The sequence below is a fragment of the Sorex fumeus genome, unplaced genomic scaffold (genome assembly GCF_029834395.1).
Source record: "Sorex fumeus unplaced genomic scaffold, SorFum_2.1 ptg000039l, whole genome shotgun sequence".
In the NCBI taxonomy this organism is placed as follows: domain Eukaryota; kingdom Metazoa; phylum Chordata; class Mammalia; order Eulipotyphla; family Soricidae; genus Sorex; species Sorex fumeus.
In genome coordinates, this window is record NW_026606096.1 from 34,616,933 (window position 1) to 34,629,387 (window position 12,455).

Consider the following 12,455-nt stretch of genomic DNA (forward strand, 5'->3'; position numbering starts at 1 on the left):
CCATCTATAATTATGACTTACGTTGATTAAATTCTTACTTCATGCTAGGCGCTGCTCACAGTCTTTTATGTGGGAATTCAGTTAATTCTTTAATGGCCATACAAGATGGGATTTCTTATTACATGAAATGAGACTTTTTATTTTTTTGCAGGGCTCAGATGATGTGGGGCATGGGAGAACCAGGAGCACAGAATATAGCTGGAACTCCCACACACTGCGACATAGAAAACAGCCCAGAGATGTTGCTCAGGTTTAAAAGACATGCTGAAAGCAATGCAAGAGGGAAATGTAAATTTGTCCTATGGAAAAAAAAAGTTGGATGAGATGAATATTTGGCGAAGAATGAATTTGCACTCTAGAGGTTCTCAAATGTATGTAGCCTACTTCCCTTTTTTCCCAAAGAAAAACTGCACACAAAAATGAAATCTACCTGTTTTCAGCAAACAGAAAGCACATCCCCTCCCACCTGAGGCTACTGCTGGATATTTCCAGTGCCCCCCAGGGGTGGTGTGCTACTCTGGAAAACATTGTGCCAGCCAGAGTCATCACAGCCTCTCGTGAATTAGCATGGTCTAAGAAAGGAAGAAAAACTGACTTCTTCTCCCCAAACCTAGTGCTTCCTAATACACTAAGTCCTCACTTAACACCACCATCATTTCCTGGAAATTGCAACTTCAAGCAGAAGGATAGGTGACAATGGCAGGTTCTCGAATAATGTTTCATGTAACAAAACCACTTTGGAAGAAAGCTGTGATTTTTCATCAGGGACCTGCTGTCAGTGACAACTTCTCTTACTCTGCCATAATTAAATGCATTCCTCTGATCCACAAATAGTAATTCTGTACCTACTCCTTGCCAGTTTGGGGCAGAAGCACTAGGGATGAATGGGGAAACAGGTACCCTGGAGCTCACGAGTCTAGTGGTGAAGGCAGAAATGCTTATTTAGTTGGGGTCAGAGGAATAGTACAGTGGGTGGGCACTTGTGCAGCCCACCCAGGGTTTGATCCCCAGCACTCCAAATGGTCCCACCAGGAGAGATTCCTGAGTACAGAACAGGACTAAGCCTTGAGTGCTGTGTGGGGAAGAAAGGAAAGGAGGGAGGGGGAGGGAGGGAAGGAGGAATAGAGGGAGGGAGGGAGAGAGAGAGGCAGGCAAGCAATCATTCAGTTGAGTATGGATGCAACCGTTGCAGAGACTAATAGGATTTGGGATGCATTGGAAAACACCTCCTGAAGAAACAGGACTTAAACTAGAGGAAGGGAAAAAGCCAGAAGATGGAGACAAATGGATCATATAAGAAATAGTCAGAGGGCTGGAGCATTAGCAAAACAGGTAGGGCATTTGCCTTACACGCAGCTGACCCGGGTTCGATTCCCAACATCCCATATGGTCCCCTGAGCACCGCGAAGGGTAATTCCTGAGTGCAGAGCCAGAAGTAACCCCTGTGCATCGCCAGGTGTAACCCAAAAGAAGAGAAATAGTCACAGAAGAAGAATGCCTTGCAGTGATCACACTGACCTTAACAAGAATGTGGTTGATTGGTCTAGAAAGGAGCTGAGCCTGGATTATTCTGAGGGAGAACAGAGAGGTTCAGAAATGAAGATCTGAAGTAGGAGAGAAGGGTCACTTTCAAGGAGATTGATAGAAAAGAGAGGCGGGAAATGTCCATGGGAGGGTAACGGTCAGAGGACACAAGCATGAATTCTGTCTTCTAGACTGCCCAGTGCCATCTCTGGGAACAGTGCAAATAGTCAACGTGCACAAGAGGGGTGCCAGAGTGGTACCTGGACAGGAACCAAAAGCCAGAGTCACTTGTTACCATATAATATATGCAGATGAACACAAAGTCTATTATTTTGTAAATAACCATGTCTTGTACAAGGCAGTGAATTTATGAAGTAGAAAGTCTCTTGCTTCAATATAATCTTATCTGTGTTTTAACTTAAAATATCATTTGGGGAGAGGGGATTCAGAGCTGACTGTTTCTGTGCTCTCAGCATACCTTCTGGTGATAAATGGTAAAAATGTGATTCTATTTATTTGATTTTTAAATTTATTTGTTTTGGGAGCTTCAAGGACAGCTCAGCCTGTTCAGGGCTTACTCCCAGCTCTGTCCTCAGGGATCACTCCTAACAGTGCTGGGGAGACCATGTGTGGTGTCAGGGGTCAAATCTGAGTGGGCTTTATGCTAGGCAAGCATGCTACCTGCAGTACTATAATTCCAGTCCCCGAAAATATCATTTTAAAATAATATTTTCCAGGCAGTAGACTCGCATTATATAAATCAGGTAAAACAGAATATGATCAAATATACACTGCCTCCAATTTACGGTCTCCGAGTATTCTTATTAGGGGAAAACAAGCATTCATTCACTATCTCTTAATACTGTTACAAGAACAAATCTACGTGCTAATGAGGTGTACACAGAGTCTACCCTAATGGATTATAAAGATCCATCACATTCCGTTGGCTGCTTAGATTAAATATGTGAAGAGAAAATTAACTCTTTCAAGCCACCAGCAGAATATTCTTGCGCCAGAGGTTATTGCTGCTGCTACAAATACTTGATAAAAGCGGCATTTGCCACACTGGAAAAGATCAAAAGAGTAATTGGAGGCTGCCATTCTACACGTTTCTGCCCCCCTTGAAGCCTTTGAATATCCGGTCTTGGGATGCATCTGCTTCCATCAAAACCCAGACTCTCCCACACTCCCAGGAACTGCGTTCAGAAGGCAGTTTCTGTTTATTCTGAGGAAAGCTTGCTCTGCACTCTGACTAACGGGACTCCTCTGATTCTAAAAATCTAACCATCAACTGAAAAACAGAGTACCTGCCCGTGCACCCAAGGAGGGCATTTTATTCTTGGAAATCCGCGAAGAGCCAGATTCCAGGTGTTGCAAAGAATAATTCGCAGGCATTGATCCACTCACTGCCTCCCAGGTGTTTTCTCTGCTACTCTTTGCCTTGACATCTTGCCCACTCTCCACCCGCGCACACCACCACCACCACACACAAACACGCAGACACACACGCAAGCACACACACACACACACACACACACACACACACACACACACACACACACAATTTTTCTACCAGAAGAGAGCAAGAAGCAATGAGGAAACAGCACAACAGCGCGTCTAATAAATTCACGGGGGGGCAGGGGAGGAGGGTCACCGTTGATTCCACTCAAGAAAATGCAAGGAAGCCAACCTCTACACCCAGCGGCGGTGTGAGACCCGCTCCCTAAAATCCCATTAAAAGCTGCTCAACTTCCCCAGCCTGGACGCTCTCCCTGTTCCGCCAAAGCTGAGCCGCAGAAAAACGTCCGGGTTATTTTGGAAGCGCCCGGAATAAGCCGCTTCATCCCACAGAGCTAGAAGATGCTGTTTGCAAAATCTCTCCCACCGGTTTCTTTGAAGTCAGTTTTGTAACCGGGAGGGGAAAAGCGCTCGGGTCAGCAGGAAGAAGCCGCGGGGGGACTGGGGGCTCGGGGGTGGGGGGGGGGAAGCAGTAACCCCTCCTGCTCGAGCACCCTCGCTGGCTCCCATCCCTGGGGAAGGCGCGTCTTGAAGCGCTCCGGGATCAGTTTCCAGATCTGCTGGTCTCGTACCCGTGGCTGGGGGACCTCTCCGGGGTCGCCCGCCTCTCCCCGCAGCGAAGGTCAGAAAGGAGGTGCGGGGAGGCACTCGGGGGGCGCAGCTGGGGGGAACCCCTGCACCCTCGCGCGATCTCGGGGTGCTGGGACCTAGCTGGGCGGACCCTGGCGCCCGCGGGGGGGAGCCGAGCCGGGGGCGGAGCAGAGCAGAGGCTCAGCCCCCCGCCCGCACCCTGTACCTGCCGCAGCTGAAGCGCATCCACGGGCGCCCGCGGACTCTGCGCTCGCCTCGCCCGCAGCCGGCGCGCCCCGCTTCGGACCCGGCGGCCGCCGCGCACCCGGACGCTCCCATGGCGAGGGCGGCTGTGCCCGGGCGGCTGGTGACGGCGCTCGCCTGCCTGTTCCTGAGCTGCCCGGGGCTGCGGGGACAGGGACCCTCGCCGGGGACCCGGCTCGGCCGCGCGCTCCACCTGCCCGCGCTGGGCGCCCCGGGCGGCGCCGCCGACTGCCCCGACGGTTCCCGCGTCCTGATCGTCCGGGCGGCGCTGCGGGTGCCCGCGGGCCGGTCTCTGTGGCTCGACCCACTCCGGGACCTGGTGATCCGAGCGCCACCGCCGGGACCACGGTGCGAGGTGACGGTGCTGGACGACGACCCGCCGCGCGGCCGCCCGGGCGCGCTCGCCCCGCGCCGCTTCCCCTGCGCCTTCGGGCCGCGCCAGGTCGCCTACACGCACTGGGGCGCCCCGAGCCCGCGCAGCGCCCGGGTGCGGCTGCAGCTGCGCTACGACGCCCCGGCTTGCACGCTGGCGCTGCCCTTCACGCTGGCCGTGGCCGTGGACTTCCCGCCGCCCGCGCTCCTGGCGCGCAACAGGCCTTTGGAGCTGGACCCGCTGCGGGGCTGGAGCCCGCCCGTCGACAGGCGGGTGCTGGACTTCGCCTCCCCGCGGGCGCGGGGCCCGCACAGGTGCCGGCTCACTCCCCTCCCGCCCGACGCCGGCCCGCTACCCCAGCACGGGCGCTTGGTGGACGCCGCGGGGACCCCGCTGCCCAGAGGCCGCGGCGTAGACTGTGCGGCTTTTCTCCGGGCCGGGGTGCGTTACCAGCACACGGCCGCCGGCACCTCGCCAGGCCAGGACTGGGTGCCCATGCGGGTGGAGCTGCTGTTGGGCCCACGGCTCGCCCGCTCCGGCGCCCCGCAGGTGCGGCTGCGGGAGCATTTCCAGCTGCTGGTGAGGCTCCGCCCCGACGCCCAGAACCAGGCGCCTCGGCCCAGCGCGCGGGCCTCGATGGTGCTGGAAGTCAGCCCCGGCATGCTGGCAGCCCTGACCCCCGATGCCCTGGCTGCCGAGGACGCGGAATCTGACCCCGAGGATCTGGTTTTCAACATCCTCAGGGGCCCCCTCGGCCCTCCAGGGCCTCCCAGCCTCCACGGCCACCTGGTGAGCACCGACGACCCCCTGGGCCTTCCAGTTTTCTCCTTCACCCAGCGGGATCTGCGGGAGCTGAAAATCGCCTACCAGCCCCCCGCCGTGCGCTCGGACCCTGAGCGCCTCTTGCAGCTGGAGCTGGAGGCAGTGGACCCAGATGGCGCCGCCTCGGCCCCCTTCACCTTTACCGTGCTCCTGAGGGTCACAGACGCCCTGGCCCCCGTGGCCAGCTACCACGGAGGATTGCTGCTGTGGGAAGGTCAGGCAAGGGCCCTGTCCAGCGCCCACAGCCTCCAGATCCGTGACCAGGACAACCTGGAAGAGGTGACCGTGAGTGCAGTCGGAGGCTTGAGGCACGGACAGCTGGTGGTTCTCGGGGGCCAGGAGGAGCCTGCCAGGCGCTTCAGCCACCGGGATCTGGCCGCTGGGCGAGTGGTGTATCAGCACGATGGCAGTGACTCCTTCAGCGACAACATCATCTTCCGCCTCGAAGACGGGCGGCACCAAGTGGAATTCCTCTTCCCGGTCACCATCATGCCTGTGGATGACCAGCCGCCGCAGATCACTGCCAACACCGGTCTCCGGCTGCACGCTGGCCAGCTAGTCCAGATCGCCCCCTGGGTCCTGCGGGCCACTGACCCTGACTCTGAGGACTCAACCATTCGCTTTGTGCTAGAGGACCAACCCCCGGGAGAGACGCTGCTGCGTCAGGCCCGGCGTCCTTCGTCCCCAGAAAGGGAGGGCTGGCGCTACGTGGAAGCAGAAGGACTTTATGAGAAAGTGGTGACCGAGTGGCTTCAGCATGACATCACGGAAGGGAGACTCTTCTACCGCCAGCTTGGACCCCAGCATCCTCCACTGGTAACAGCCCAGCTGACCTTCCAAGTACAGGATGATCACGACCCCCCGAATCTGTCCAGCCGTCACTTGTTAACCATCAAGGTCCAGCCGGTGGACCAGCAGAGCCCAGAGCTGGCTCCCGGAGCCACCCTCGAAATGAGGGTTCAGCAGTACCAGCTCACTCCCTTCCGGAAGAAATGCCTTCAGTACACCGACCAGGAGTCCGATGACCAGAATTTGGGGTACACCCTCCTGACACCCCCAACTGACATGGACAGCAACCACCCGGTGCAGGTCGGAGAAATCGTGCTCACGGACTCCCCCGCCACCCCCATCTCCCACTTCACCCAGGCACAGGTCAACGGCCAGCAAGTCGCCTACCGGCCCCCTCCCAGGCTGGGGATTGTGCCGCGGCTGGTCCAGTTCACCTCCCGGGTAGCAGATGTTGCAGGCAATCATGTGGCGGGTACGTTCACCATCCGACTGGAGCCTGTGGCCGGCCAGCCTCCACAGGTTACCAACAGAGGCTTTGCTGTCTTGGCGGGAGAAAACTTTGTTCTGAGCAGAAATGAGTTGGATGTTACAGACCCTGACACGGACCTTGACTGGATTGTTTTTGTCTTAGTTCAGGGTCCCCAACATGGATGTTTGCAATACTTGCAGAATTGTCTGACCCCGGGACAAGCATTCAGGCAAGCTGATATTATTAACGGGAGTATCTCTTATCAGCACAGCCGAAACCAGACTACCAGTGACACTTTCCATCTGGAGGTAAGTGACAGGGTGCACCGAGTACCCATCACGATCTGGGTTTCCGGGCACCCCGCAGTGGCTGAGAAAAGTCCCAGGATCTTGCTTACAGGAAGTCCGTTGTTAGAAGTTTCTATCAATGTCCTGGAGCATGGAGCCACTGAAATCACCATGGGCACGATCCATGACCAAAAGAAGGGCTCTGGGGACTTGATGCTGTCTTTCGTTGTAGAGGACCTCCCCAAAGTAGGTGTCATTCTGGTGAATGGTTTACCCACAGATCGATTCACCCAAGAGGACCTCCTCGGTGGGGCTGTGCGCTACTTCCACACGGGGGGAGAGGTGGGTTTCCAGATGCAGCAGGACACCTTCAGCCTCGCCCTCTCCAAGAACTCTTACCAGTGGGTGGTGGGGGACGCTATCGTGGAGAGAGTGCGGGTGAGAGTGACTGTGCTGCCCGTGGACAGTGTGGCTCCCAAAGTCTCAGTGGGTGAATCCTTCGTGGTCCATGAAGGTGGAAAGAGCCCCTTGACCTTGCAACATCTCAGCGTGGAAGACGTAGACACTCCCCACGACAGAATCATATGCACGGTGACTGCCCAGCCAGCTTCTGGCTACCTAGAAAATGTAGCAGCAGCCCCTGGGTCTATTGTGTCCCGGGCTGGTCACCCCATCAGTGCTTTCTCCATCAGGGATGTCCAGGCCAAGCAGATCAATTACGTCCAGAGCATCCACAAGGGGGTAGAGCCCCAAGAAGATCATTTCACCTTTTATTGCTCTGACGGCATCCACTTCTCCCCGACCGCCTTCTTCCCGATAATCATCTTACCCACCAACGATGAGCCACCTCAGCTTTCTGCCCGGGAGTTTGTGGTGTTAGAGGGGACGAGCCTCGTCATTGACAACGCGCTGCTCAGTGCCGCCGACGCAGACTCACCCCCTTCCGCGCTTCACTTCCAACTCACGGCCCTCCCTCGGCATGGACGCATCCTCCAGCAGCTGGCTACAGGCAGCCAGCCCGTCCGCAGGTTCACCCTGCAGGAGATTCAGGCAGCCTCCACCATCGTGTACGAGCATGATGACTCCGAGAGCACCAAGGACAGTTTTGAGGTCTGGCTGAGTGACGGCAGGCACACGAGCCAGGCTAAGGTCCGCATCGTGGTGATCCTGGTGGATGATGAGGCCCCTAGGCTGATCACCAACCGTGGGCTGCAGGTGGAGACCGGACATGCCACAGCCATTACCAACAGGGTTCTCAAGGCCACGGATGTGGACTCGAATGACAAGAGTCTCAGTTTTGTCCTCCGTTCCACGCCTCAGCAGGGGTTTCTGCAACTATGGCAAAAAGGCAGAGGAGACTCGAGGAACAACCTCACCTTGGGAATGAACTTCACCCAGGATGACGTTGACAGGGGGCTGGTCTTGTACACCCACACCGGCCCACAGGGAGCTCCTGACCTTCTGGAGTTGGGCGTGACTGATGGCGTGAACACCTTGCCCCGCTGTTATTTCTACATCTTCGTGGGCAGCTCCAATCAAGTCTTCCCTGACATGGTCACCAAAGCACTATCCTGGGCAGAAGCTGACAGAGTGACCCTCCCTGCTGATCTGTTTAGCACTCATGACATGGAGCACTTTGGTGCCCAGCTGTATGTGAGCATCATCCAGGCTCCTCGCCAAGGCCACCTGGAGAGCTTGGACCAGCCCGGGGAGCCCGTTACCTCCTTCACTCAGCTTCAGCTAACTGACCACCAGATAGCCTATGTTCGCACTTCAAATGATAAGCTAAAGATGGACAGTGTGGAGTTCCAAGTGACCAATGGACACAAGGCTGGGGCAAGAAACTTCAAGGTCTTTATCACGGGCGTGGATGATAAGAAACCTGTCTTGACTGTCCATGCACTGGCTCTGCAGAAAGGGGGCCACGAAGCCATCACTCCCTTAGAGTTGACAGCAGAAGACGACGAGAGCCCAGATGACCTTATCCTCTTTGCCATCACCCAGCTCCCCAGCTGCGGCAGTGTCTTGTACAACAGCAGCCATCCTGTGACCACCTTCACCAAGCAGGACCTAAAAGAGAACCTCATCAGCTACTGGCATGATGGCAGCGACAAGACTGAAGATCGTTTGGCCTTGACCGTGACAGATGGCGCTCACGCCGATTTCTATGTCTTCCCAGACACCATCCAGGAGACGCACAAGCCACAGGTGATGAGGATCTCCATGCACCCTCGAGACAGTGAGATGCCCCGGGTGGCCACTAACAAGGGTGCTCCGACCTTAGAGCACCTTCCTACTGGACATGTGGGCTTTCTTGTGACCAACAAGTCTCTGAAAACAGAGGACCAGGACAGTCCCCAAGAGCTCCTGAAATATAAAGTGACCAGAAGACCACAGCATGGTTTCATTATCCACACTGGCCTGGGAAATGAGAGCACTCGAGCGTTTACACAAGGTTAGTAGCCATCATCTCCTAATGCCCCTCGCACTGTCCTTGAGCCAATCAGATGGCTCAGCTCTGTAAAGCCAGATTAGCCTCAGTTGACTTGCTGAAAAAGTCTGATTCTAAAGAAATGCAGTGAAATGAGAAATGATCCAATAGCAAGAAAGGCAGCAAGTCCCTTTTTAGCTACTTTATTAGAAGTCCCCATTGGGGGTGTGGGAGTGAAGAGATAGTAAAGTAGGTGGGGCACTTGCCTTGCATGTAGTGGACCCAGGTTTGATCTCCAGAACCCTATATAGTTCTGGGAACCCACCAGGAGTGATATCTGGGTGCAGTGCCATGAGTAAGCCCTGAGGTGTAGCCCAAAAACCAAAAAGAAAAATGGGAAAAAAAATCAGAATGTCCCAGTAGCTTATAGTTAAGCCCTTAAATCCATCTGTTTGACTTTGTGGCACAACCAGTGAAACTCAGGAGTTACTCCTAGCTCTAAGATCAGAAATCACTCCTGGTGGTACTCTGGGAACCATATGGGATGTCAGGGATTGAACCCAGGTCACTGCATGAAAGGCAAGCCCCCTGCCCACTATACTTGAATTGTTAAGGTAGTGGTACCGTGGGTGGATTTAAGGTGGACGGATTCTGCTTTCAAAATCTTGTCAGAGAAAGTTACATCAATTTTGACGCTCTCTGCTTAATTTTTGAATTTTAAGTAGAACCTATCTAGGAATCATTTGCATCAGTGAGTTTAAATTTCTGTAAGGCATGAAGATTTGGGCTGGAGCTGTACAGCTGGCTGTTTTCAAATGCCACTTCTACATCTAAAAAAAGAAATCACAGAGCTAAGTTGGCTACTGAGAGCAGAGGGGTACATATTAAAGATTGTGTTTCTTTTGTGTTGGTGCTTACTATGAAGGGTGTATTTGACCTAACTGAGCTAGCACAGAATGGAGGCGGGGCTCTCTGCTCTCCTGGGAATGTTGGCATCTGCTGTAGCTCACTGTTCTTCCCATCACCCTCACCTGTTTTTGTGTAGTCCACTTTTGCAAGAGATGGGAATTGATGCATGAAATTTTCCACACATGACACACAGACACCTTGAAGCCACTCTGAGTAAAACCTATGGAGTTTTGTTTGCTTTGTTACTTGTCAGAGTTGCTTCCAAAACAAATGAAACTACATGTGAGTCTATAACAACAACTCTGATCAAAAACATCCCCCAAAGCAAATTGTCTTGACAAAGTATCACTATCAACCCAAGGTACCACTACTTTAAAAAAAAAAAAAAGTGCAAGTACAGTGTATAGGGCACTTGCCTTTCACGCAGTGAACTGGGTTCAATCTCTGACATCCCATGTGGTCCCCTGAGCACCACCAGGAGTGATTCCTGAGCTCAGAGCTAGGAGTAACCCCTGAATTTTGCTGGTTGTGTCCCAAAAATCAAACAAACAAAATCCAAGAGAAGAGACAGAAAAAAATCATGATTTCATTCTCTTTATTTCTCTTTTAATACATGGCAACAATTCTTGTTCAAATACATTTTATCAAGCAGTTCATGACTTCAGAGCATTAAGCAAGTGCATTGCTTATGCTGAAGACTTCAAGTTAAGGGGACTTAGTGATCAGGTCTGTCGGCCTCCTGTTGGGTCCAGCCAGAGATGCTGCTACAAATAGCTAGGATTTTTAGCTGAAGTTCTATTTTTTCCACTGCAGCTTGGAAGGGGAAATGGGGCTTGTGCTCACTTAATATTGCATTTATGGTAGCATTCTGGTGCCCTTGCTAAAAAGCAATGTTCTGCCCATACTTGGTTGTCTGTATGTGTCATGATGACATGTGTGCCACTCTCTTTTATCAGCTGACATTGATGAGAGAAGGGTCCTCTACGTCTTGAAGGAGGGCAGCAGTGCCACCCAGGATGTCTTCTACTTCTCTGTTGCAGACAATGGTAAGTGCATATTGCATATGAAAACCTTCAAGGAAACATGGTTCATGCCAATGAACATGAAGTTGATGAAATGTACCGTATCATTTACACACTCATCACACTCAGTCCTGTCAAAATACCAGCAGAGAAGTTGCTCTTGTTTTCATGTATGGGCCTCTGTCCAGTGATTCTTGACAGATCTCTTTCAAGGAAGGGAAAGTAATCAGGGATTTCTGTCGCAAGACATGAAATATTTTCCCTGACCTGAATTAAGAGTGTTCTCTTATAGACAAGTAAATCTCTTCAGGAGTCCAGCACCTCCCTGGAAGTGGTTGTCATTCTGGAACAAATGACAAAATCCACTTGGCGATGTTGGCAGGGTTTCTGGCTCCTGAACTAAATCTTCTTTGATCTCAAAATTGGGATCTTTCTGGATGAGGCAGAAGATCCAGTGCGAGGCAGAGAGGAGCACTCACTTTAAAACAAACACAAACGCCTGTGTCCTGCAGCATGCTGGGAAGCAACTGGTTAATAGAAGCCACTTTCTTTACACAGCTGGGAATATGCTGATTATGTGGTCAAAGAAAAATCATTTTGCAGAATGTCAGGATAATTGCAGAAATTATGTTCATGGGCTGCTTGCCACTCAATAACCTCTGCAGTATAAATCATTGTTCATTCCCAGTGAGTCGCGCTTCTGCTTAAATCATGTGTCATCAGTCAAGATTGAATTTACTGCAAAACAGTGCTAGATGAGATGTCTTATGGTATACTAAGTTTGACTCCAGACTTGTCCCCTGTGACCTTGAACCAGTTGCCTTTTCCTCTTTGTAATTCATTTCCCTCATCTATTAAATGCTGGTCTTCATCACTTTTTCAAAAGCTTAGTAAGAGGATTTAGTGAGATATCAAATATAAAGCATTTGGCACAAAGTAGATGCTCATCAATAACGTCTCCCTTTCTGATGAGACTAACTACAGTGGGTGCCACTGAGCCTGCCTCCAGTTTTAAACTTCTTAAAAGTTTAAAAACAGGTTTTGTGGCTAGGCATGTGGTTCAGTGATTGAATATATGCCTCCTCAGTTACTAAAAATATGAAGATGCATGGGCTACAGAGGTAGTGTAGTGGTAAATCACACCCAGCAGACGTGGATTTGAACCGCTTTGAAGAGACAGAATTCTGGAAGGGTGTCAGAGGATTGTCACACTGCCATTCCTAACCCAGTAAGTACAGGGTTGGTCACGCCCTGTGCTTCAGTGTGTTAAGAGCAGTGAGACACGGGTTCTATGATGCATGAGACCACATATGTTCTTATTGAATCTTAAGATAACAACTCATATCTATAAGCTGATTAAGTGTGTATGTATGTATGTATGTATGTAAGTATGTATGCATTCATTTATTCAGTGGATTTTTTTTTAACTGCCTAGATGTCATGCATTAGACTAAGATCTATGCCTGTCGTGATGAGC

The 12,455-nt window shown here is 52.2% G+C and overlaps 1 protein-coding gene across 1 annotated transcript in view; it reads left to right on the forward strand.

The window, feature by feature from the left end:
* The first annotated feature begins 880 nt into the window (after window positions 1–880).
* FREM3 (FRAS1 related extracellular matrix 3) overlaps window positions 881–12,455 on the forward strand; it is a 69,061-nt gene continuing 57,486 nt past the window's right edge. The window contains exons 1-3 of the mRNA XM_056119033.1: window positions 881–896; window positions 3,660–9,071; window positions 10,913–11,002. Coding sequence (XP_055975008.1) covers window positions 881–896; window positions 3,660–9,071; window positions 10,913–11,002 — 5,518 coding nt within the window. The remainder of the gene's footprint in view (window positions 897–3,659; window positions 9,072–10,912; window positions 11,003–12,455) is intronic.